This window comes from Spermophilus citellus, assembly GCF_964194105.1.
Source record: "Spermophilus citellus genome assembly, chromosome: 16".
NCBI lineage: Eukaryota > Metazoa > Chordata > Mammalia > Rodentia > Sciuridae > Spermophilus > Spermophilus citellus.
The window spans coordinates 74,559,468-74,585,352 of NC_138196.1; the positions used below are offsets into that span (position 1 = coordinate 74,559,468).

Consider the following 25,885-nt stretch of genomic DNA (forward strand, 5'->3'; position numbering starts at 1 on the left):
GACTGGGTATGTAGCTCAGTGTTAGACTACTTGCCTAGCATGTTCGAGGCCCTGGGATCATTCTGTAGTACCAAGAGGAAAAAGAATTTTTAAAAGTTGGTGGCCTTGGGCACAGGTGGGGATCCTGGTGACTGGAATCAGATATCTGAGAAAACAGAGCAGTTATATAACTGAGACTATGTTTACTAGGGCTCAGGTGGCTGAGGAGGCTGAGGCAGCCCCTGACCAAAGGCAGCAGCAGAGTTGGTAAGTGGCAGGCTCACAGGGAGGGCGGTCCCCCCCAGACAAGAAAGTGGGCCATGCCCAGGGGATGAAAGGAATCTGCCCTGGAGCTGATCAGGGCCTGTTATCTGGGACACCTTCACCAGCTCAGCCTGGCCCGGAAGCTGTTCCAGCCACAGAGGCAGACCAGCCACAAGGAACTGAAGTCAGGGGTGGGAGGTAGGAAATCTGACACCTGAGATACTTGGCTGAATCTCAGAACCTTGCTACTTTCCTACTTAATCTACTTTTCAAAGAGGAATTTTCCCTAAATATGGGCAGAAAAGGAGGAAATGTTCAAGTTTCCTTTGTTTTTCTTGCCCAGTGGTCCCAACAATCTCCACCTCCCCCCCCCCCCACCACTTTGGTACTAGGGATTGGACCCAGGGGCACTTAAGCACTGAGCCACATCCTCAGTTTTTTTTTTTTTTTTTTGGGGGGGGGGGGTCTGGCTAAGTTGCTCAGGGCCTCCCTAAATTGCTGAGGTTTGTTTTGAACTTGTGATCCTCTTGCTTCAGTCTCCCAAGTCACTGGGATTACAGGCTTGCACCACCATGCTCTGCTCCATCCTGTCTTCTGTGGGGCCAGCTGAGCCCCAGGGAACAGGGTGGGTTCAAAACTGCAGGGTCAGGTGTTGAGGCCAGACAGGCCCAGGCCTAAATAGACAGGCAGAGCTGAGGAAAGGTCTCTAGCAGCCTTCCCCGTACTCCTCCAAAGCTGTTTACCTAACTCCCCATTCTCATAGAGATGGACCTGGTGGCCAGTCCCCAGCTCCTTGCCCATGGCTGCCACCTTCCTCTGTGAGAAGCCGGAAGTTGGGACCTTTGGCGGCTCAGCAGCACCCTCTACATTAAATATTTATCTTGGAGTCCAGGTCAGAGCCCTAGAGAATAGAGAAGCTCGCTGCTGGTGAGGGATATGGCCAGGATTCCTGGAATTGGAAGATCTTCAGCTTCGCCATGTTTGGAGAACAAGGAAGATAATGAAAGTGATGTGGCCCTTCTTATACCCAAGGACCCTGACAGGTGGGAAATCTCGGGACAAGGGTAATTTATCCCTGAGGGAGGAAAAAGGCTTGTGCTAAGGGGTGGGTGTGTATCCTGCCTTCAAGGAGTGTCCCAGGGCAGCCACCTTCTAAGGGCACTGCTACCCACCCCATCCTCATCTGGAGAGGCAGATATTATTGAAAGGGACCTCAAAGGTTATCTTGCTCAGCCCCTGCTCAGTACAATAGTTGCCTCTGTAAAATTACCTCACAAATGGCAGACCTGGAGCCCCATAATCATTTTTAAATCTTTCTTGGAAGCCTAGGATCTGCTTCTGCGACCTGTGCCTGATGGTCCCTTTTCTGCCAGTGTTGCTGATCTGTGACCACGCAGCAGCAGGCAGACACTGGAAGCCCCTGGCTGCCTCTTTGTAGACCTCCCCCTCAGCCTTAGCATCCCCATATTATCTTGTTCCAATGCTGCCAATATAGCTCTTTACCCCAACTGGGAAAAGAGAGCTAACAGCAGTCAAGGAGGTAGGGGTTGAAATTGCTTCCTCTTTGCTCCATTCCCTTTCAAATTTTGGGCTGAATGCTGTACTTGAAAAACCGTCTGAAGTGCATGGTGGCCTTGGGTGCTAATTAGACACTCAGTAGGTATCCAATAGATACTATCATATTTCCCTAATTATTATTGATCATTCCCAACAGTATCTGAAGTAGATCAGTAGCTATTTGATGGTTGATTGGTTGAGATTTGGGGATCCCAGAGGTTAGCCAAAGGCTAGATGCACTCTAGACTTTACTTCCACTGTCAGTAAACAGTCATGAATCACCCTCATGTTTTTGTAACAGACCCTGTACCCACATACAAGCTTGGCGGGAAGGAGGGAAGAAGCCAGGGCCAGAGTGAACAAGGCGGGGCTCTGGGGACTCATGTCAGAGTAGCGGGAACAGCGGGAAGCAGGAAGATCAAAACAAATACGGTGTATGGGAACATCAAGACCCTCCTAACCTCATCCCCGCCCAAGGGACCCCACCCTCATCCTCTTTAGGGGCGCGGCATGCCCTGGGCCGCTGCCTGAAGCCGATTTCCTCCCAGTGCTTGCACGTGTGAGCATCCGCACATTTGCGAGTGCACGTGTGCAAGTTTTCTTTGCCCACTCCGGGCGCGCGCTTATGCGTGCACAAACCTCCTCCCCAAGAGCCGGAGAGGCGGCGGGGCCTTGGCTCCTGGGCCACCCTGCCTGTGGGGCGCCTTTATCTCGGTCCCCGCTTGTCAGCCTTGAGGGCGCGTCTCCCTCCTCTCCCGGGCGGTGGAGGCGTATCAACTGAAAGCTCCACCCGGTCCCTGGGACTCAGCGTGTTCTCGTTAATCACTCCTGCCCTCTGTCCTGGCTCCGCCGCGCAGCAGCTCGCTTCCCACACCCTGGAAATGTCGCTGGAAACTCTGAGTGGCCCTCGCTGGCCCGCCCGCCCCCTTCCCGACGCCAGCCCCGTGGTGGGGGCCAGGGGAGGCAGCTGGGAAACCGAGCGGGCTCCCCGGGGACCCTTGGTGGCCCCTCCCGGCGCCGCCTCCTTGCCGGCCCGGCCCCTTCTGCAAGGGCCGCCAGAGTCCCCGCGGCGCGCCCCGACGGAGGGCACTCGCACGCCCCGCTGGAGCGAGGGAGGGGAGCCGACCCCCTGCTCCGCCCCACCCCGGCCGGCCCCCGGTGCAGATCCGAGCCCCGAACATCCCCGCCGCACCACTCGCACGGTCCTGCCTCCCTGCACGCCCCCTCGGCCTCCTTCTTCCTTCTCGGGCGCCCAGCCTGGCCCGGCGTCCTGACCCGGTCACGAGGGCCGTGACGGCCCGCGCTTCTCCCTGCCCTCGCTCCCCAAGGGCCCGCCGCGGCCGCGCCAGGAAGGAGCTGGGCAGGGATGCTCCAACCCACCCAGGCGCCCTGAGGCCCTGCCACCTGCTCGCTGGGGAAGGTAGGTCCCAGGGAAGGAGAGGGGCGGGGAGGAGGCGAGGCCCCAGCTGGGAGTGATTCCAGCCTAACAGAAGGCACAAAGCCCCTCCCCCAGGGTCCCTGTCCCAAACTCGAAGTGGGAAGAGTTGTGAGCAGTTCCTCCACCTCTATCCAGAAAAGGCAAAAGTCTTGAAAACTTGTCCCTGCCCACGTGGACTTGTAGCTGGAAAGTACCTGGGGAAGCCTAGGGCCAAGTCGCCAAGGTCAGGGACTCAGAGAAGGAGTCTGCCCGGAATTCCAGCCTTTTGGTGCTGGCTGCGTGGGTGAGGGGGGCTGCCTGAATTCTGGGAGGACTCCAGAGTTTTCAACACCCTCTGTCCTTAGCTAGGCAGGGGACCAGTTCCCCCAGCATGCTCCACCTCCTAATGTCTCCTGGCTGGGATGCCAAGAGAAAAACTAGGACCACCTACCCCTGAATATTGCTGGGGTGTATCACATGGAGCAGATTTGGGGAAGGAGCACATTGGGGCACCAATGGGCAGCAGACCCTGAGAACGGATATTGTTGGGAGAACCTCCTGCCCTGCTCCTCCTACAAGAGGGTACTTCTCTGAGCTGGAAGGGTGGGAAGGGACCCTAGAGGAGGAGGGCTCAGTCAGCTGATGGTCAGGACTGCTGATGCTGATCTGGCAACTTGGCTCCTGGCAGTCAGCAGGGCAGGGAGAGGTGGCTGCTAGGAACTAGCCTGCCCCAGGCCTCTGACCTTTTACTTTGCCTGCCTCACTTTTCTTATGAAGGGAGGCTGGGCAGCAGGAACTGGGGTGTGTCTGCATGTTTTGCTTTGGTAAGAATCCTAATTGGATCCAGCTGGTGAGCTGCCTCTCCCCCAGCCTCAGCCCTCCACTCCCCCAGTCAGGGCTTGGCATGAAGATCTATGTCCCCAGTTGGCCACTCTGATGTCAGAAGGAATCCCCATAAATGCAGACCGGAAATAGTCTGCCACCCAGTCTTGTCACCCCCTCCACCCCAGACCTGAGCAGAAACTGGATACAGATGAGGAATCACAGCCCCCCTATTGTAGCTTCAATCCCCCCAGGGTCCCCACAACTCTTATGCTGCTCATATGACTGTCCGCTGCATACTCCCCCAACTGCTACTCAGTTGACACCCCTCTAACCACAAACCCCATGAGGCTCACATGACCCCGGTGATCCCCCAAGAGCCATATCGTAGCACTGCATGTATATTCCACTGTGTACACACAGTGCAGGGCGCCTCCAGGCATCTGCCGCCCTGGTGAAAGCCCCCCAGACCCCAGAGGTGCGTACAAGCCTGATTCAGTCTAGTCCATAAGGCGGTGGAGGTTGGCTCCCTCCTGGCCTATCCAGCAGCAAAGGTGAGAGGGCCGACTCCACACCATGGAGCTCTTTGGGTACAAAAGCCCCCTCAGACAGCTCGACCCAGGATCTCCCTGTGTTCTCTTGAACCTGTCTCTGGGCTCCCTCCTTTTGTTTGTTTTTGCAGTGCTGGGGATAGAACCTAGGGCTTGACACCTGCTAGGCAAGTGCTCTGCCACTGAGCTACATCCCAGCCCCTCTTGTGTACCTCCATTTCCTGGGTGCCTGCAGCCCCCGTCCCCTGACCTCAGCTTTTCATGGCTAGTTGGGCACAGTTCTTTCAGGGAGGACCCTCCATGCAAAACACAGCCTGGAGGTGCAGGACAAAGGGGAGCATGTGTGTGCACAGAGGAGCACTCAGGGCCATGCACACCTTTGCCCTCACCCGCTGCTTCCCTCTCCACCCCACCAGCACTGGCACCTGAGCCCTGGTCTCCAGGGCTCCTGTAAAGGAGGCCAGAGGGAGCCATTCTCCCTGAGCTCAGGAGTGGTTCCACTTCCTGGAAATGCTCCCCTGGGCCCTGGTAGGGATCAGGGCATTGCTGGCTACTTCCCAGTGGGCAGTGGGCGGCTGGCCTTGCTGTTGGTCAGGGCCTCTCCCCTGGCCTAGGCCCAAGTGACTCCTTGTGCTTGTGGGCAAGCAGATGCTGCACAGAGCCTGAAGGAGGCAGAGGAACTGAAACAAAGTCATGTGTGCCTCCCTCTCCAACAGCTGCCCCAGATCCCCTGTGCCTTCCCTCTGGGGAGCAGACTGGGCTGGCAAGGAGAGCCACGGAGGGCCTAGCCAGCAGGCCCACAGCACCACTCCTGGCCAGCCTTCCCTCCCTCCCTCCTTGCCTGGGCCTCCCCCTCCCCCATCCCACCCGGAGCTCCTGCCCAGACCTAACAAGGGCCCATTGTGCTTCTGGGAGCCAGCACGGGCAGCCTGCAGGCGGGTGCTTGGAGTGGCCTGTTTCCTGGGTCCTTGAGCTCCCACCCAGCTGGCCCCAACCTCCTCCCATAGTTTGGCCTTCCTCCCCCACACCAGGGTCCGGCCAGGGGCCTATAGACAGTGCCTTTCCCTTCTTTCTCCCTTCTCTGCAGAGAACTTGCAGAGGAGCAGTCGGTACACACGGAGACATCCAGCCTTGACCTGAGCATGCAAGGCCCACCCTGCAACCTCCCTGCTGAGCTCAGCCTAGATGACTTCATCCCTGGCCACCTCCGGGCCCATGTAGGGTCATCCTCCCGGGGAACACGGGTGAGTGGGACGGCAAGGAAGCAGGTGCATTGTGGGTCCAGTTATTAGGGACTGCAGGTCAGGCAGGGGAGCAGAGAATTGAAGGGGGAAGGGGGGAGGGTCTGAAGAGAGCTCTGGGGAGGCTGCATAGCTGCCCACAGAAAGGCAAGGCTGGTCCTTGGACCCTCTTTGTGGGGTGCAGGCTGTGCCCAAGTAGCCATTCTGCCCTTTCTCCTGTGGAACCTTCTGGGCCCTGAGCTGCAGCTCCTGGCCCCTCCTACAGGTGCCTGTGATCCGGAATGGTGGCTCCAACACCCTTAATTTCCAGTTCCATGACCCCGCGCCCAGGACTGTGTGCAATGGCTACATCCCACAGAGGAGAGAAGCTTCCGAGCTCTCAGGTGGGTCTGCACAGAAAAAGCTGCTCCAGGAGCCCTGTGTGGGAGGTGGGGGGTCTGAACCCCTGGACCCTGCCATTTGGCACCACTGTGTCAAGAGACAGGGGCAGCAGAGGAGGATGGATGTCTCAAGATCATGAGGTACCCAGGGGCCTGCGGGCTCAGATCAGGGCCCTCCCTCTGCTGTGGTGGGGGAGCAAGCAGGCTGAGGTACCCCTTCCCTCCCACTCCTGCCTCATGCCTGGGGAAGGGGTTGTGCAGGTTCAAGGGTGCAGTCAGCAGGCCAGGGAATGGCTAGACTGGGCTGTTCAGGTCTCTACTCACAGAGCCCAGCAGGAGGTTGGAGAGGCTGTTTGAGAGCCTGTCACCTAGGTCCCAGGGTCCCCAAGATCCTGGGAACCTCTGGATGTAGGCCTGCCCTGAGGGAGGTGGCATCTTTGTTGAGCACTCTCTTGAGGGAGACATTGTAAAGCACTTCCATCGTTCAACAAGTAATCACTGAACACTTACAGCAGCACATAGCCAGGCAAACACATTTTACAAGCCTCATCTTATTTAATCCCTCCTCCATATTCTGGCAAAGCTAGGTTCAGGAACCAAGGCAGAGCTGAGACTCTTACCCTTGCCTGTCTGGCCCTGAAGCCCTTAGCTGCTACACTGCCTACTTAGGGGCTAAAAATTCTGGGGAAATTGACACAGTACCATGACTAGGAAACAAGTTTCTGTCTTCACTGTCCTTGGCCATGTGTGCACAGTCTCACAACGTAGATGTCACTGAATCCTTCCCACCGGTACCCTCCTTTTACGGAAGTGGAAACTGAGGTGCTAAGGGCCTGATTGATGTGCCTGAATTCACACAGCCAGTAGGTGGCAGAGCTGGGGTCTGAATTCAGGTCTGTTCCCTCCAAGCCCAGCCTCTTTTCTGCCACACCCCCGCTAAGCCATCCCCAGCATTCTCTTGAGTAATAATTCCCAGCCCTCATTCTGTAGACAGCCCCAGGAAAGCAGGAGGGGTTGAGTGCGGACACATATTTCTCAAAACAAAATCCATTTTAATTCACTTTAAGAAGTAAACAAACAGAAGCCTGTGGTGCTGCCAGGGATCAAGAGCCTGCGTCATCCATTCAAACAAACAAGGAGCTATTGAAACTTTGAACCCATAGGGATCAATGTTGTGAGGATCTAAGCGACAAACAAGGTCAGGTAGAGGCCCCAGCCTTTAGCTAATGCTCTCCTGCACATACCCCACAGACCCTGCATGGTATCAGACCTGGCCAGGCCCTGGCCCCTGGTCCTCTGAGAACTCGAAGGCCTCTCCACCACAGGATGCCCAGAACTGGTCAGCCACATGGACCAAGGACAACAAGCGGCGGGACAAGCGCTGGGTCAAGTACGAGGGAATCGGGCCTGTGGATGAGAGCGGCATGCCCATTGCCCCCCGATCTGTGAGTCAGGGCTGGGGGTCACGAACAGATGGGACCGACAAAGAGCTCTATTGTTTGGATAAATCAGAGATGGGCAATAAAGGCTGTACCCAGACCATTCCAGACTAAGCTGGGATCTAACCATGATGAGTTTCAGGGGATCATGAACCCCATAAAATTACGGGCACCCTTGTGAGTCTGAGTTGTACAAGTGGGAAGGCCTCATAGCACAGCAAGCATTGAAGAACCTGAGGACCCCTTCAGCACTGCCACAGCCTCCCTCTTCCATCTGCCTCCATATCTTGAGGCAACATGCTTCTTCACCAGGAAGCTGGTGTTAACATACCCTTCCTGCCTCCCAGGGCTGTTTGGGAAATATCATCTCCCCCCTCTCCATTATCACTTTTATTTTTCATTACATAGAAACACATGTTTTTTCTAGAAGCATTAGAAATGTAGAAAAGCAAAAGGTAATGTGTAAATCACCCTAAATCCACAGTGTAGGGATCATGGTTGTATATACTGATGGAGGCCTGCATATGTGACATGCTACTGAAGTTATTGCTCTGGAAAGACACCACAGAAGATTCCCTAGTCCACCCACAGGGCCGTCACCAGGGGCCAGAGAAAGGGCTCACCAAAGAAAACCTTTTGTGACTTGCTATGGGGGGGGGGTGTGTGTGGCTGAGCACAGAGGCCTGACTTTATATCTTCTGATCCCAGAGCGTTGACAGCCCCAGAGACTGGTATCGGAAAATGTTCCAGCAGATTCACCGGAAAATACCAGGTTAGACACCCTCTCCTGCCAGAGTATATTTTGGTATCCAAAGCCTGGGGAGGGAGGGAGAGAAAAAGAGACTTTCCTCCTCAGGGGATTTACTCCACCTATCTAACCCCAAGGCTTTAAAGTCAGTGGTCCTTAACACAGACCAAAGAAGTGAATCTCCATGTCCCCTCCCTGGACTGGGGGCTAGCAGTGGCCTCCAAAGAACCCTCCAGCAGCCACTGATGTCCTCAGTGTCCTCTGAGGGTACCCGAAGGCAGTCCTTCCCTGAAATCCTTCTTTTGACTTTTCTGTAGGGCTGACATTCCAACATTAGTGGACATGAGGCCAACTCATCCAATCAGTCCCTGACTGTGGAGCACTTAACTGTGTTGAGCACTAATCTAGGTGCTGAAGTTAAAAGGGAGACACACAATAAACAGGAACCTTCTAGATGGCATATGGCAGAACTGGCTAGGGAGAAAAATAAAGGCCAGGGAAGTGACCAGTACAAAAAGGCTGTGACTTCACCCAGGATGGTCAGGGAAGGCCCCTGTGAATTGACCCTGGTGCAGAAAGCCCTGGGAATAAAGGAGGTCACCCAGCAGAGGGAACTCCAAAGACCTGGAAGGAAAAGCATGCATGGCATGTTGGGGACCAGCAAGGAGCTCTTGGACCATAGTGGGGGGCCTTTGGTGGGAGATGGAGCCAGAGAAGTCATAGGTACTTTGGGCTTGTTATGAGAACTTTGGCTATTACTGTGCAAGAGATCAGGAGCCAGAGAGAGGTTCTGAGCAGAAGAGTGATATGTTCTGACCGTGATGGCTGAAGAGGCTCTCTGAGGCTGCTGGGTGCAGAAGAGTTGTTGGGAGCAGGGGATCAGTTCCCTGGTTGGTAAGGCTGGGAAGGAAATGGCTGCCATGAAAGCCCTGCTTTAAGGAGACCTAGACCAGGGCAGGAGCAGTGAACCTGCTAGAATCCTTTGGGGATTCTGAATACAACCAGGGACTGTCATTGGACTGTTTTGTTTTTTTTATACCAGGGATTGAATCCAGGGGCACTTAATCACTGAACAGCATCCCCCCCACTAAGTTCCTGAGGCTGGCTTTGAACTCACAATCTTCCTGCCTCAGTCTCTTGAGCCACTGGGATTATAGGCCTGTGCCACTGGCCCAATCAGTCATTGGAATTTGTTGGTGGATTGAACACAACCTGAAAGAGAGGCATGAGAATGATTTAAAACCGAGCAGGCTGAAAGAGATGCTGTTTATAGGAGCAGAGAGGACTCAAGGAGGAGCAGGTTTAAGAGGCATTCAATTTACCATACTAGGGAATGAACCCAGAGATACTCTACTCTGAGCTGTATTCCCAGGCCCTTTATTGAGCAGGGCCTTTTTTTTTTTTTTTTTTTTTTTTGAGACAAGGTCTTGATAAGTTGCCCAGGCTGGTCTTAAACTTGTGATCCTCCTGCCTCAGCCTCCCAAGTAGCTGGGATTACAGGCGTGCACCACTGTGCCTGGCAGCATTCAGAATTGGTACATGTCACATCTGAGTGATGTCGAGTAGGCAGTTGAGTAAAGACTGTAGTTTAGGGGAAAGGTAAAATGCAAGTAGAAATATCTGGGACTCACTGAAAAATGAGATTTTGATTTCAAGTTCCCCAGGTAATTCTAATGTGCAGCCAAGGTTCTGAGTCCCAGAATAGAGGGTAAAATGGTTATTCCTCAGTGGATGGGGGGGAGCTCAGTGGTAGAGCACCTGCCTTGCATGCATGAGACACTGGGTTCAATCCTCAGCACCACATAAATAAATAAAATAAAGGTATTGTGTCCATCTACAACTAAAAAATAAAAATTTTAAAAATGATTATTCCTCAGTATCCCATAAGGATTGATTCCAGGACCCCCTGAAGATACTAAAATCCCCTCATGCTCAAGTCCCTTGAATGAAGTGGCATAGTACCAGCCTGAACCCACTACTTAGGTGTGATTTGAATCGCTGCTAAAATGACATAGTGTTTGCCTATGACTTACCCTTCCTCCCATATACTTTTTCTTTTTTGGTACCAGGGATTGAACCACCCAGGGGGCACTTCACCATTGAGCCCCAGCCTCAGCCCCATCGGTGGGGTCCTGGACAGGAGTGGTGGGGGCAGGAGTGGTGGGCTGAAGGCCTATTTAGAGAAGGGGCAGCCGGGGAGATCGTGATCCTCAGCTAGTTAAGGTTTGCTATGAAGAGAAGCAGAACAGCCAGCAGCCAGCGGAAGGTGGGCTCCTGAGAGGGGAACTTTGGTTTGCTGAGGGAAAGGTGGGCAGGCTGGTCAGTAGCTCTTCCAGGGCCTTCCCAGCCCCAGAAGAGTGAGTCTGGGCAAGGGGAAAGCAAAGCATTTAGAAGAGAGCACAGAAAGCGAAGGGGAAATCCAAACTGACATGGCCAGGGTAGGTCTGCAGAGGTCAGGAGAGGGCGTGTGTGGGAACCTGGAGGGAGAAGCTGGACAGGACTGTTTGGGCCAGGCGACTGCCTGCTCAGCTAGCCCAGGCCATAAGCCTGCCAGAGGCATTTCAAGCCCTCCCAAGAGCTGCTTTCCTAATTCCTCCCCTCCCTGGGACATTCCACAGGCCCTGACTCAGCGCTCAGCCCTAGGCTGGAGGGAGGCTGGGAGTGGCCAGGGCGTCCCATCCCCACTTTCTGCCCTATCTGTGACCTGGTCCTTTTTGTTCCCCAGACCTGCAGCCTGACTGGACCTTCCAGGACCCACCCAAAGGTGAGGGAGTGAGGGCTTGCTCATCCACCCTGGCCGGCTGCCTGAAGCAGGGAAAGCAGCCCCAAGCTTGACTCCAGGGCTCCCCAGTTGGCTTCGTTCAACCTGAGAAGTTTTTGTACTTCATTCTGGGAAACTCCAAAGTCCCTGGGAGGTGTAGTGGTAATTGGGAGTCTTAGCTTCCTTCCTCATCCTGGGAATCCTCACTCTGCCACACCCTGGCTGAGTGGGCTGCCTCCCTTTCCTCATCTGTACAATGGGGATACCACCTACCCTGGAGCTGTAAAACTCTTGGGGAAAAGTCCACATTAAGTGGCCTCAAGAACCATCTCTGCCCCCTGTGAGCCAGCCACCCAGAAGCTAGGGAGGAAGAGGATGCTGGAGCTTCACAGGGTCACCCAACCCCAGCCCCTGCCTTTCTTCTTCCTCCTTCAGTGATTTCCTCGTGGAACTCCTCTGCAAACCCCAAGAAGCCAGGGCCACCGCAAAGAACATCCTCCAGGCCAGGGGGCCCTGCAGCAGCTTCTGTCAGGTGAGCCGGGGGCAGAGGTTGTGTGGGCCTTAGCTTCCCTGTAGGGACCAGTGCCCCCTCGTGGCCACGTCCAGCACAGCCTCAGAGCACGCAGGATGGGGTCAGCTCCTCAGCTGGGCCATCCTGTCACATTTTTCCATCAATACAAGATAAAAGGGGAAAGGTGGCCAGGAATGGGCCCGACATCCATTTCTGGTCAGGAACACCTGCCCTGTGTTCACGGTGGCCAGGAGTAACTCATCCCCTGCAAAAACCCATGGGTCATGTGTGCCTGGTGGGGTTTCCCAGGCACCCACAGATACAGCTGTTGAGGGCAGCTTGGTCCTGGGGCCCTCCACTTTGAAGCCTGAGAAAAAGCAATCATTGTGGATGGACCCAGGTTCCCATCCACATGCAGCTCTGAGACACACTGCAGACAGCGGAGGGAGGAAATGCCTTCCTCTCTGCAGACTGCTCAGGCCCATGGGAACCTGGAGCTTTGCTCTCAGAGTTAAATCCAAGAGCTTCTTATGCCTTTACATGGAGGGATCCTGCTCACTAGCATGGCTATGACCAGCCTGTGGCTCTTGGACACCATCAATAGAGACTGAAGAGCTCCAGATTGGACCCAGAGTTGGGGGTTGAAGCCAGTGCTCTGCTACTAGCCATGTGACCTTGGCCACTTACCCACTCTGAGCCTGGGTGTCCCTGTCTTGTAAGCGGGGACCATTCAGTGAGGACGGAATGAGATCACATTGGCATCCTCATCACGACTGGCACACAGCATGTCTACACAAACATTAGTAATATACAAGCTCAATTATGCCTAGAGCTTCCTTTGATTAGCCACGACACATTCCATTCTCATGATCATTTTTGTTATTCCTAAAATCAGAATAGAATCATAATTATAGCCAAGAAATCCTGACCCCCTCTGGGCAGACATTCCATCATTTGATAAGCTTGATACAGTGGTTTTCCTTGGTACAAACTTTCAAACTAAAAACAGAGGCTGGGACATTAAAGCCAGCCAGGAAAGGACCCTTGGAGGGAAGACAGCAGGGTGCCTCAGTAGCTGGGGTGGTCACTGAATCTAACCAGTACCTCCATGGAACAGAAATAACTCGCCCAGACCTCCTGGAGGTTTTTCCTGGAATAGGATGCAGACTGGGATATGTGTAAGTCCACTCAGCTGTGGCAGCAGGAAAGACCAGATTCATGGAAGCTGCACAGACATATACCAGGGCAAATGCAGGATACCTAAGGCCCACGGGAAAGCCCCAGCTGCCCAGCAGCAGAGGTTTATGTCTGGCCTTCTCCTGAGCACCTGGTATGAATTCCCTTACCCAATCACTCCCACTTCACAGGTGCTGCACCTGAGGCTCCATACAACTTACCAAAAGGTGATGGAGCTGGGATTTGCACTTGGAGCTTGCGCACTTGGCACTATTTAACACTGCTTCTGCAGTAAGGAAGAGGGGCAGGCAGAGACAGCAGAGGCCCCTTGGCGGGATGGGGCTGGAATAGAAAGAAGTGATGCTACACCTTCTCCCAGGGCTGTGTTCTCACTTGTGCCTCAGTTTCCCTAAAAGGAGACTGATGTTCTTCCCTTTCTTTAGGAGAAGCTGGGACCACTCTGAAGAGTTACCCAGAAGCACCTTCACCTATAATCCTGGAGAACTGCCCTCAGAGCTCCAGCCCCCAAATCAGGTAGCTCATCCAGTATGCTCCCCTTCCACCCCAGCAGCATGGTCTGGCCAGGTCTCTCTGCTGAAATTCACAGCTTGAATCTTTAGGAGGGAGGATAGGTACAGGATAGGGCAGGGCCTGAGAGCCTGCTTTTGAGCCTGGGTAGAGCCCCAGTGCCCCTCTACTCAAGGTAATGGCTACCCACATCTGTGCAGGTGCTGAGAGAAAGACGCCGAGAGAAAGCAGAAAATATCTGGACAGAAGATTCTTGGAACCAGTTTCTGCAGGAACTAGAGACTGGGCAGAAGGTGAGTATGGACCAGGTCCTCTGGGTGTGGATGCACCCCCCGGCTTGAGCATTTGGAAAGTGCATTCACCCCCTGACTCCCCTTCCCACCCTTCAGCCCAAGAAACCGCTGGTGGATGACCCTGTTGACAAACCCTCCCAGCGCATCGAGGTAAGTGTTGCATCGGGGCTGGAGAGAGATTCTGGGTCATATGGGCCCCAATGACCATGGGCAAAAGTCATGGACCAAAGGCCCAGACACTCTCTGCTCTCATACAGCACCCAGGACAGTGCCTGGTGTACAGTAGGTACTCAATAAACATGTGTTGACCAAAGCAAGAGCAGAGGAGGGAGTGTCCAGTATGGACTGGAGTTACCAGGAAGTATTCTTGGACACAGAACTGAGGGATTTTTTGTTGTTGTTGTTTGTTTTGTTTTGTTTTTGTACAGTGTTTTATCACTGAGCTACATCTCCAGCCCTTTTAATTTTTTGAGACAGTTTCTCATTAAGTTGTTTAGGGCCTAAGTTGCAGAGGCTGTCCTCAAACTTGTGATCCTTCTGCCTCAGCCTCCCAAGACACTGGGATTGCAGGCATCCATCATGCCAAGCACTAAAACTCAGCTCTAAAAAGATCAAAGGGTGGTCTGGGGATGGGGCTCAGTGATAAAGTACTTATCTAGCTGGGTTAGGTCCTCAGTAGGGGCAAAGGGAGATCAGAGAGCTTGGCCAGGCCGAAAGAGAGCTGCTTAGGGGAGACATATATGCATGTAAGCAGAGACTTGAAGTGGAAAGTATGGAGGAGAGGAATATGCATATGTGTGTGAGTGCATGTGTAATTGGTCTACTAGAGTGGGCACTGAGGGAGAAGGCTGGATCGGTACAGTGAAGCCAGGCCATGGAAAGCCATAGAAAACGATGGCATGGACCTCACAGGCTCTTGACTAGAGACTTGACATGGCAAAAATAAATAAATAAATAAAAATTAAAAAGGTAGGGAGGTGCCATCAGGAAGTACTACCATCTTAGCACCCTGGAGTGCAGGCGCAGAGGGGGCAGGAATGCCCTCCCATATACCCGGAGCCACACCCCTCCCAAGCCACAGCAGACACTGGCTGAGGCATGCCCTTGACCCAAGCACGGTGTGATCTGGCCTGCTGCTCCCATCTGACCTCTGAGCAGCCCCACTGCACACACTCACGCACACTGTGCTACTCTCCTCCCACCCCTCCCCCCACTGCCTAAGCCTTCCCCACCCCCAGGTCCTGCTGGAGAGAGAGCTAGCCAAGCTGAGCGCTGAGCTGGACAAGGACCTGCGGGCTATTGAGACCCGGCTGCCTGCGTCCCCCAAGGTACTGGCCTCCTGGGGTCCTCCTGGGGGATGCCATTGGCCACTGGGGCGGGGACTGGGTGGAGGACGGGCAGGCACTCTGGCTGCGGCCACCTTGGGCAACTTCAGCCTGTTGCTTATTCAGGGCGTTGACTTTCCAAGTGACCCCTAGGAACCCTTCCAGGCCCACTCCACGTCAGCCGGTCGTCTGGGACCCGGGTCCCCGCGTCCCCGCCCCACTCCGCCCCGTCCTAGCGCAGCCCCAGGGACCCCGACCCGTACCGGCCCTAGTTTCCCGGCCCGGCCTCCCTCTTCCGCCGCTCGCCGCCTCCTGCTCCTCGGCTCCCGCGCGCGGCCGACTCTAGGACCCCGCGTCCCGCCGCCCCTCCCCGCCCTCCTTCCCTCCCGAGCCACGAACTTTTCCGGAGGCGGCGGCCTTGGCTGCCTGGGCCCCGGGACCCCAGGCCCTGATCGCGCCCGTCTCCCCGCACAGAGCGCGCAGGCGCCCCGACGGGCCCCGGAGCAGCGGCCGCCGGTCGGGTGAGTGCGGAGACGCGGGCTGGAGGAGGGGTCCGTCCGGGCCGGGGCCGGGGACGGGAACCGACGTGGCGCGGGCTGGGCGGCGGCGCGGGGGCGCTGGCCCGGCCCAGTGCGGGGGACGCGCGGACCCGGGGGAGTGCGCGGAGGAGGGGCCTGGAGAGTGGGAAAGTGGCCGGGAGGGACCGGAGCCGCCGCTCTCTGCAGGGGGCCGTCCTCCAGCGTCCCGAGGGCCACTTGCCCGACCCGGGGACTTGGGTGGCGGCGGTGGGACCCCCACTTCCCACGCACACTGTCGCCATCGGCCGTCTCCGGCCTCTCCCTGCCCAAGGCCTCACCCTTTCCCGGCCGTGGCTGCAAGGGAAGTAGGACATCCTGTTGAGAACCCGGGACCTGGGAGACGCCTTGGGAGGAGGTGCCCCGGGTGGGGGTGGCGGGAAGATTTGGGAGATCAGGGAAGTCTGGAGGGGAGTCCCAAACCGGTGTTCACTCTGTGTGTCCGTGTAGCCCGGCCTCAGCCTGGAACTTCAGCGCCCCGCATGCACCTTACCTGGGTCCCACCCAACCCCTGAGCCCCCACAGAATGGCGGATGGAGGAGGAAGCCCCTTTCTAGGTCGGAGAGATTTTGTCTACCCTTCCTCAGCCCGAGGTAAGGACCCCGCGGCCCCATTACCTAGATGTGCACCTACCAGATATGCAGGTAGGCAGGGAGATCACAGAGCCCCTTGCTTCTCTGTGTCTGTCCTGGGTGGAGGGAGCATAACCCATCCCAACCCAGACACCCCCCAGATATGACCTCCCCAAGTTGAGGTGGTGCTTCTCCACAGACCCTAGTGCCTCCCAACGAGGCTGCAGCCCAGCCAGAAAGGAAGAGAAGAAGGTAAGGAGGGTGCATCGGGGTCAGGGTGCAGGAGGAGGTGCATGGAGCAGGTTTCCTGCCTGATTGAGGTAACCCACTCTGTTCTCTTCCCCTGCCCAGAGAAAGGCTGCCCGGCTCAAGTTTGACTTCCAGGCACAGTCCCCCAAGTAAGTGGCTTTTTCTCAACCTTTTCCCTTCCACTTTGGGTAATCTCTGCACTATTGGGTGGGAGACAGGGCTTCAGTATGCATCTCCAGAGGGTGGAGGGGACCTGGGGTACTCGGCAGGGTCTGAGGAAAAGGAGGCCCAGCTTGCTGTGACATTTCTACTCTGGCCTGCAGGGAGCTGACTCTGCAGAAGGGTGACATTGTCTATATCCATAAGGAGGTGGACAAGAACTGGCTGGAGGGGGAACACCATGGCCGACTGGGTATCTTCCCTGCTAATTATGTGGAGGTGAGTGGGAGGAACAGGTGCAAGTAGGAGCCAGGCTGGGAGGGCCCAGGGCTGGGAAAAACTTGGAGTGCAGATACCTGGTTTCCTAATATGTAAAACTGTGAGGGGCACAAATGCCCCCCCCCCCAGCCTGGCTGGATACTCTGCGTTCACCCAGGAAAGGTTTGCTAAATGAGGGTGGAGCCAGCCCAGGGGAGACCAAGTAGTCCCGCTACTCAACCAGAAGCCACAGCCCTATGAGTGTCTTGGACTTCCACCATTCAGAATCCCTCTCCTAATTGCAACCAGCAAGAGTTGGAAGTGTGTGGCCATTTATGAGCTATATATAAATGCATTACCTCTTTCAGATAGATATATTACCTCCTTTGTTCCTCACTGCCTGGGGAGTGACAGATAATCCCCATTTTACTGATAGGGCTCAGCGACAAATTACAAAGTAGAAGATTAGAATCTGAATGTGATCTTTCCATTCCAGGGACAGGTCTTACTAGAGGCCTATAAGTTATCTTTGGTATTTGTGTCTTTTGAGGAATGTCAAGTTATTGGCATAAAGTTGTTCATATTATTCCCTTAGTATCTTTTTTTTTTTTTTTTTTGGTTTATGGATTGAACACAGGGTGTTTAACCACTGAGCCACATCCCCAACCCTTTTAGCTTTCCCTTTTAGCTTTTTGAGACAGGGTTCGCTAAGTTGCTTAGGGCTTTGATAAATTGCTGAACTTGGCTTTGAACTACAATCCTCCTGCCTCAGCCTCCCAAACTGCTGGGATTACAGGTGTGTGCCACTGCACCAAGCCTTTAGTATCCTTTTAATGTCAGTAAAATCTGTAGTGATGACCTCCCTCTAATGACCAATATTGACAATTTATGTTTTCTTCTGGTTAGAGATTTATTTATTTTTATTTTCTTTTAAAAATATTTTTAGTTGTAGATGGACGCAGTACCCTTACTTTATTTTTTTATTTTTATGTGGTGCTGTGGATTGAACCCAGTGCCTCATGTGTGAGGCAAGCATTCCACCCCTGAGCTTCAGTTCCAGCCTTTTATTTATTTTCTTGATCCTTTCAAAGAACTTATTTCATTAATTTTTCTTTATTGGTTTTGTTTCTAATTTTATTGATTTATGCTTTTTTATTATTTTTTCCTTTTTCTTTTTTTTTTTTTTTCTTTTTCTTTTTGCTACTGGGAATTAAACTCAGGGGTGCCTAACCACTGAGCCACATCCCTAGCCCTTTTAAAAATATTTTATTAGAGACATGGTCTCACTGAGTTGATAAGTACTTCTCTAAGTTGCTGACACTGATTTTGAATTTGTGATTCTCCTGCCTCAGCCTCCCGAACCACTGGGGTTACAGGCCTGTGTCACCACGCCCGTCTATTTCTGTCTTTTAACTTATTTTAATAATATATAATAACAAGGTTTAATTTGCTCTAACCTTTGTAATTTCTTAGTTTATGTTGTTGATTTGAAACTTTTCCTGATATGAATATTTGATGTTATAACTTTTCCTTTAAATACTGCTTTAGCTGCATCTGACCATTTAAATTTTTTTTTCAACTTGAACTATTTTATCATTTCCTTTGTGACTTCCTCTTTGACTCATGGGTTGGATTGTTATTTCATTCAGGTTCTTGATTTGATAGCCATCATAAGGCATCCCCTACCTACAGGTTAACTTCTCTGATACTGAAATTTCACAAGTGTATACAATATTCCATCCCCCCAATTATTTATGTCTTAGTGTGAAATTGTTGATTAGCTTCTTGATTTTTTTTTTTCCAGTATTGGGGATTGAACCCAGGGACACTCTTACTAATGACCTACAATTCTAGCTCTTCTTATTTTATTTTGAGACAGGGTCTTTATAAGTTGCTGAGGCTGGCCTCAAACTTGTGATCCTCCTGCCTCAGCCTCCCAGGTCATTAGGATCATAGGTTGTACCATCATGCCCAGATGGCTTCTTGACTTTTATGAGTAGGGTGAAGCAAAGGCCGCATGGGGATTCTGGGCACCTGATGGGATAGAAAGGGAGGGGGAACCGAGACACTTGAACCAAGGGACACCTGGTTCCCAGTAGTGGTAAAAAGTTAAATCCTCAGTTTTCAAAGAGATTGCCATCTGTTCCCTACAACTCCAAACACTCCATTTCCTTCTGTGGTCCAGCCTTGCTTTCCAACTGGCCCATCTTCCACCTGGCACTTGTCATACCCCCTCCACTAATGCCTCCTCCACAGACCTCTGTTGGAAATTCTTCCAGGAAGCCTTCTTGGACTAACCCCCTCACCCGCTTGGCTGGCTCACCCTGGCCACCCCTGGGGCTTCTGTCTGGGGTCAGTGTCCACAGCCAATGTCTTCTCTCTGTCCTGGGCAGCTTTTGCATATTACCACCTTCTCTTTGGTGCCTCGCCCTCCCATCAGCCCCAGGGGTACACCCAGTAGATGCTGGGCCAGATCTTTCTCATTACCTTTCTTTCCACAGGTGCTGCCTGCAGATGAGATCCCCAAGCCCATCAAACCCCCCACCTACCAGGTGGTGGAGTACGGAGAAGCTGTGGCCCAGTACAACTTCAAGGGGGACCTGGAGGTGGAGCTATCCTTCCGCAAGGTGGGACCAAGAGGGAAGAAGTGGGGTGGGGTGGGGACAGATGAAGACAGATAAACTCTTTTTTCCCCAATGCTGGAGATTGAACCCAGGGCCTCATGCATGCTAAGCAAGCCCTGTACCACTGAACCACATCTCCAGCCCAAACCCTAAAAGGTTTTATTTAGTCAGGCACACTTTCACGTTTTTCCAAAACTCTTAGAATTTTGTTCCCCTTAATTTAATCCATTTTTAAAAGATTGTTATAAACTTCTAGAAGTGTGTTTTTCAACTGCATGTTGATAGATGATGAGGATCAGAATCTGCACTTTCTTTTCTTTCTTTTTTTCTGTACTGGGGAACGCTCAACCACTGAATCATATTTCTGGCCCTTGGTATTTTCTGTTTTGAGACCGCGTCTCCCCAAGTTGCTGAGGCAGCCTGGAACTTGCCGTCCCCCTGCCTCAGCCTCTAGAGTAGCTGAGATTATAGGCTGTGTCACCAGGCTTGGCTATAATCTGCATTTTAAAAGGAATAGGTAGACATATTAGACTGCATTGTGTGGAGAAAGAAAGGGTATGTTCCCCAACTATAGGCAGCTGTGGGTGTGAATAAAAAGACATTTTAAAAATATATATGTTTTAGTTGTAGGTGGACACAATACCCTTATTTATCTTTATGTGGAGCCGAGGATCGAATCCAGGGCCTCATACGTGCTAAGCGAGCGCTCTACCACTAAGCCATAACTGTAGCCCCTAAAAAGACATTTTTAAAAAAATGTGGACTGTGGTTTAAAAAACAAAAGTCTGAAAAATGCTGTCCTGGAAAGCAAGGCCTGGTCTCCCTTTGGTTGGTATTTTTGGGGGGCAGAGGCCATCAGTGCCTGTAGTCAGTGCCACCCAGCCAGCCAGCCCCAGGCACAGAGAGGAAAGGAGGGGCTGCATGGGGAGGGGAGGGGACAGAGGGTAGGTAAGCTGAGGGCTGGGGCCCATCCTCCCTGGGGACAGCCCACCAAGGTGGTGGGGCTCTAACCCTGTCCGCCTGGGGGCTGGAGGAAACCACCTGCTCTGAGGGGGTTGTTTTCTGATGCACTCATGACAGGATTACCCAGAGGGTGAGGCAGGGACAGGACTGAGCCGTGGCAGTGGTGGCTAACACCTGTCCAGTGCTTCTTGTAAGTGTTCTTGCATCTCACAGCAGCAGCATGTTTACCCCACTGAACACACGAGGAGTTGAGGCTCAGAGAGGCAAATCGGCTTGCCCAAGGCCACACAGCTTGGCAGAGCCAGGTTTGCATCTGTGTAATCGGTCACAGGCTCCCCTATGATTGGAGCTCTAGGAGGGGACAGTGCTCTGAGCTCAGTGTGTGGAGGGGGGACACTTAAGCCAGATGTGCTTCCCAAGGAGGCAGGCCCTGACTGGAGCCCAGTGCTGCCGGATGGAGGAAGAGCTTGGACTTCTATTGCTCCCCCGGGGGGTGTGGGTTTGGCTCCCGTTCTGTTCTTCTATCTATGGGATCTCGGATGACCTGCTGACCCCCTCCGAGTCTGGTCTGTGCTGTGTGCCGGGTGTTAGTCTTGAATGATACGGCTCAGGTAAGCATCCTCGGGTGCATGTCAGGTGGACCCTGGCGACACTGACTCCTCCCTGCCCCCCAGGGGGAGCGCATCTGCCTGATCCGCAAGGTGAATGAGAACTGGTACGAGGGGCGCATCTCAGGCACTGGGCGCCAGGGCATCTTCCCTGCTAGCTACGTGCAGGTGTCCCGTGAGCCCCGGCTCCGGGTCTGTGAAGACAGCTCCCAGCTCCCTGCATCTCCCCGCCTGACCACCACTGCCCATCTGGCCCGGCACCCCACCTCTCCCTCAGTACCGTGCAACCCAGCTGACCCCACCGACTGGGGGGGCCGGACCTCCCCCCGCCGCACCGGCTTCTCCTTCCCCATCCAGGAGTCCAGACCCCAGACCCAGGTGAGATGGCCTGTCCCCTACCCTGTCCCCCATCTGACACTGGGAGGGAGGCAGCTGGGCCAAACCTAGCATTGCAGCCCCACCCCCACCTTGGGAACTCCAGGCCCCTTAAGTTAATGGTGGCCAGTGAGCTCCAGCCCAGGGAAACGAGGGCAACCAGCCAGTTCTAGGTAGGTCCCCCAAAGCCACCCACTGTGTCACACCAGACCACTCTGTCCTGATGCCAGTGTTCATCTCTGGGAAGGAGGTGCAGGGAGTCAGGGCTCTGTCATTTGCCTGCTGTGTGACCTGGGCAGGTGACTTGTGCTCTGTGGGTTTGGGTTTTCCCCTGTGAAGTGGGGTAATGATCCCACTGTGGTGGGTGGTCGGGGAGATGTGGGCTGAGGTTTCTCTTAGCTGCAGGGCAAGACAGCTCCACTCCTGAGCTGGCATGCTCCTGGCTGTGCTGGCTCCCATGTTCACCCACTCGCCAGGGGCTGAGCACACATAATGTGCAGGGACTCTGCCTAGGTCCCAGCTTTGTCCATGCTGGCACCTGAAAATCCAGTCACTGACCCCACCTGGACCAGGGGACTTGGGGGATAGATAACCTGAGGCAGTGTGCACGATGCTCAACAGGGAGGCGGGCCACCCATTTCTCTTCCCTCATTCTTCCTCTCTGGAACCCTTCTTTCCTCCTGTGGATCCCCAGAATCTCAGCATCTCTGGGCCATCCCTGTCCCACTCTCGAGGGTCCAGCCGTCCCCTGGACATGGGAGCCTCCTCCCCCAACACCATGCAGATACACTGGACACCGTGAGTACCATCTGAGGGCTCTTGGCCAGGGGTGGGGATCACCAACGGGCAGTGCCGAGCACACTGACCCATACCTCACCCTTCCCCACCCTTGGGAAACTTGTACTAGGAGGGGCTTGTCCTTGCAGAGCTTATAGGTGATTTGGGGGCAAGGCAGGAGAGCGCGAGGGGCCTTGGGAAATTCAGGAAGTGGCAACTCCTGGTAGAACCGCCCACCTGGTCTGGGACAAAGGGGTGAAGTCTCTGGCTGCCATAGTGATGTCTTCTGCAGGTACCGGGCCATGTACCAGTACAGGCCCCAGAACGAGGATGAGCTGGAGCTGCGTGAGGGGGACCGAGTGGATGTCATGCAGCAGTGTGATGATGGCTGGTTTGTGGGTATGTGGGTCTGGGGAATGGGCTGGGGGCTGGCCACAAAAGGTGTCTCAGGGTCCCCAGGGGCATTTGTGGGCTGTTGCTGCCTGTCCACGCTGGTTCAGCAAAGATGCTTGGCCTGAGCGCCTCCACTCAGCATCTGACCTGACTCCGGAGCTTTCCCAAAGCCAGTGTTCTTTGAGCTGCCTTCCTGGTGCCCTGAGGAGGGATGAGGCTCAAAGGAAACTGGTCCCAGTGCAGGACCGTCGACAGGCCACTGTCTGCTCAGGGCAGGTGTCTGCCCCGGCCCCTGCTCCTTCTCATGGCACGCAGACTCCTGGGGAGGGCTGGTGGTGGGGACCAAGTCTCACACAGGGGCATATCCCCCACCTCCCTGCCCCAGCCTGCTCCTCCAGCCTCAGGAGAGGAGGGAGTAACTGTCCCAGGGCAGTTCAGGCAGAGGATAATATAAGAAACCTCAGTTGGCTCTGGCCTGGTTCAAAGTGACCTGCCCCCCAGGCCTCAGCTTCAAAGTATGGGCCAAGTAGAGTGAAGAGCCAGGATCACCCCCCACCCCCTGCAATAAATGGGCTCTGGAGCCAAAGGGTTAGGAGACTACCAGGGAGCAGGGGCCATGGGTGTAGTCCCTTGACCAGGCAGGCTGCGCTTTCTGATCTGAATCCCAATACCTCAGTGCTGACCAAGCTTCTGACACCCAGGATTATTAAGCACTAACTTGTTAGGAGTCCTTCTCTGCTGAGAGATGGCTTGAGCACATTCTCATTTTACTCTGTACACTTATGCTTTTGAGTTATTTTTTTAAACACAACTAACAAGATTTTACACATTTCTATAGTCAAGAAGAAAAAGCAGCGCTCTTGTGGTGTAAGCCACAGTGCTCCAGAGGAATGGCTTGCACCTGCTCTGTCTGTGTGGCAGCCACTAGCCACGTGTAGCCGCTTGGGTTTAAATTAGTTGAAATGAAAGAAAATAAAAAAGTTCTTGAGTGGCACCTGCACATTTCACGTGCTTATTGCCACCTGCAGCTGTGGTCATGTGTGGACAGTGCAGGCCAGGGAGGTGTCCTGGAAGACAGGGGCCTGGATGGGCAGGGGACTGACTTTGGGAGGCTGATGGGAAAACAAGGCACTCTGGGTAGAGCAAGAGCTCAGAAGGCAGGAAGTTTAGATGGCAGCCTGGAAGGGAGTCCACCCAAGTTCTGGGGTACCTTTCACTTCTTTCTGTACTCCTGTGTTTCTAGCATCCCACTTTCACCCCAGAACACAGGATTCCTTGAGACTGCAGCAGACCAGAGACCTAGATGACAGTCCCAACTCTATTCCTAAGCAGCCAAGTGGTTTGGGGGAATTAATTCCCTGGACCTTCTCTTGGGCCCTACCTGCCCATCTTTGAAACGCGGGTGCCATACTAAACCAGAGCGTTTCCTCCCAATATAAGTTCTGTGATTCATCCTGCGGCTTCCCGGAAGAACGGTGGAGTATGCAGTGCTCTGTGCAGAGCTGTGCACGTTTGTTAATTGCTCTGATTCTTTGATTATGGAATTTAGGGAGTGTAGTTTCGCCCACCTAAGCTTCTGCCACTAGGGGGCAGGAATGAGGAAGGCAAACCAATTCCACGCCTCCCTGGGACTCTCCCTGCAGTTCTGGGCCCTGCCAGCAGGGGACCCGTCCCTCACCCCTACATTTGCTGTTACCTGAAGGAGCCTGGGGGATGCTCTTTCTGTCTTTCCTCTTTCAGGTGTCTCCCGGAGGACCCAGAAATTTGGGACATTCCCTGGAAATTATGTAGCCCCGGTGTGAGTGGTCTCCATGGCAACTTGGAGCCAGCCAGGATGGGGTGGGGAGCAGTAGCACTTACAGGAGGGAGTAGGGTCCCCACATCATCCTCCTCCAGACCTGCTCTCCCAGCATCTGCAGAGACCCCAGCAGCCTTCCCTTGGAGCCCCTTCAAAGCCCCATGGACTGATTCCCACCCACAACTCACAGGCATTCCTCTGAAAGCCCCTTCACCCCCACCCCCACTCCTCAAATACAGAGGTCTGCTTTGAAGTGGAGACTGTTTCCAGGCCTTATTAAGACCAGACTCCTAGCCTCCCACCCCCACCCGCCATTGCCTTTCCTCTAACAGGGACCGGCTCCGGGCTTCACCCCCGCCCCCGTGGGGTTCCTCTAACAAGGACCAGCCTCCTAACCTGATGCAGACCAAAGGCCTCCAGCGCCTGCAGGACTTCCTCCCCTTTCTCACCAACTAGCCTGCTGCCCCTTTGCCTTCTGGCCTCCAGCTGGGCCTGGGAGCGAGGTGGGGGACAGATGCAGTCCCTTCTTAGCCTTCAAGCACTAGCAAGAGGTCTTGCCTCAAGGCCTCTGCTTCCCAGAGGCTGCCGAGGTCTGGGCCTGGGTTCTGCACATCCTCCTGTGGCCACAGTGTCCAGCACCATTGGCCTCTCCCAGACAATCCATAGGGAGACTTTGCTGCGCTCTTGCCTCCCAGCTCTCCTCCATGTTCAAAGTCCCTCTGGAAGATGATGTAAAATAAATCTGGATACCAGGGCCCTTGTCTCTTGAGTCTTTTTCCTCTGGGGTGGGCGAGGCCTCCTGCTTGGGATTGTGTGGATTCCTTCTGCAATGGGCTGTGCAGGTAGGTGTGCGTGAGTTCTCAGCCCTCAGGGTGTGGGGGATGGGCAGCCCCCAGGACTGGGCAGCTGATTGACAAGAAGTGCTGAGAACCAACGTCACAGGGGCCAGGACAAGGTCTGTGGAAGACGCCAGAGCCGGGAACTGAATGTGGCCTTGTTTGTAGACTGTTTTGATTCTGGAACGGCCACTGTGGGGTTGCTGGACTAGATGACATTCTAACTGTTCTGCTAATGTTTTCCTTCTGTGCACTCCATTTCCACACTGATGCCCTGGTGTGTTTATTCTTTGGGCTGAAGTTTTTGAGCAATTGGTTTCAGGAAGCTGGGAGTGGTGGGGCACAGCCAGGCAAAGCAACTCTTTTTGTCCTCAGTTTTAGAGTCCTGAGGCTGGGTGGCTCCTGGGGACCATCAGTGATGGCACAGCCCTGGTCTAACTGCTCCTCCAAGAAAGGAAAGCTCCATTCTTGGGCTGCTGCTGAGAGTGGATCAGGGAGTGCTGTAAGCATAATAGCTGGCAGGTCACGATTCCTTTTTTATATATATTTTTTAGTTATCGGAGCTTTTTTATTTTATTTTTATGTGGTGCTAAGGATGGAACCCAGTGCCTCACACACGCCAGGCAAGCGCTCTGCCACTGAGCCCCAGCCCCAGCCCTCATGCTTCCTTTTTACAGGAGAGACTGAGGCTCTGAGATTGTCAGGT

The 25,885-nt window shown here is 54.1% G+C and overlaps 1 protein-coding gene across 8 annotated transcripts; it reads left to right on the top strand.

The window, feature by feature from the left end:
- The first annotated feature begins 228 nt into the window (after positions 1-228).
- Positions 229-25,097, top strand: SORBS3 (sorbin and SH3 domain containing 3). 8 transcript variants are annotated; one of them, XM_081269034.1, is made up of 22 exons: positions 229-246; positions 1,136-1,286; positions 5,678-5,834; positions 6,097-6,214; positions 7,463-7,656; positions 8,359-8,422; positions 11,124-11,162; positions 11,595-11,691; positions 13,290-13,380; positions 13,575-13,667; positions 13,764-13,817; positions 14,906-14,995; positions 15,467-15,513; positions 16,018-16,211; positions 16,339-16,391; positions 16,491-16,537; positions 16,712-16,826; positions 19,307-19,432; positions 21,067-21,378; positions 22,070-22,173; positions 22,445-22,551; positions 24,676-25,097. In XM_081269034.1, the coding sequence occupies exons 2-22, from the start codon at positions 1,180-1,182 to the stop codon at positions 24,741-24,743; spliced, it is 2,277 nt and encodes a 758-aa protein (XP_081125160.1). In that variant the 5' UTR covers positions 229-246; positions 1,136-1,179; the 3' UTR covers positions 24,744-25,097. The 8 variants fall into 8 exon arrangements, with proteins under 8 accessions (XP_081125160.1, XP_081125162.1, XP_081125159.1 ...); XM_081269036.1 differs by lacking the exon at positions 229-246 and adding an exon at positions 359-441 and having other exon boundaries at positions 6,142-6,214; XM_081269033.1 differs by lacking the exon at positions 229-246 and adding an exon at positions 361-441.
- The last annotated feature ends 788 nt before the right edge of the window (positions 25,098-25,885 follow it).

Coding starts and splice junctions, on each gene's coding strand:
- SORBS3 (XM_081269034.1), top strand. CDS start 1,180: ATGGCCAGGATTCCTGGAATTGGAAGATCTTCAGCTTCGCCATGTTTG. Junction 5,835..6,096: donor CATCCTCCCGGGGAACACGG/GTGAGTGGGACG, acceptor CCCCTCCTACAG/GTGCCTGTGATCCGGAATGG. Junction 11,692..13,289: donor CCTGCAGCAGCTTCTGTCAG/GTGAGCCGGGGG, acceptor CCCTTTCTTTAG/GAGAAGCTGGGACCACTCTG.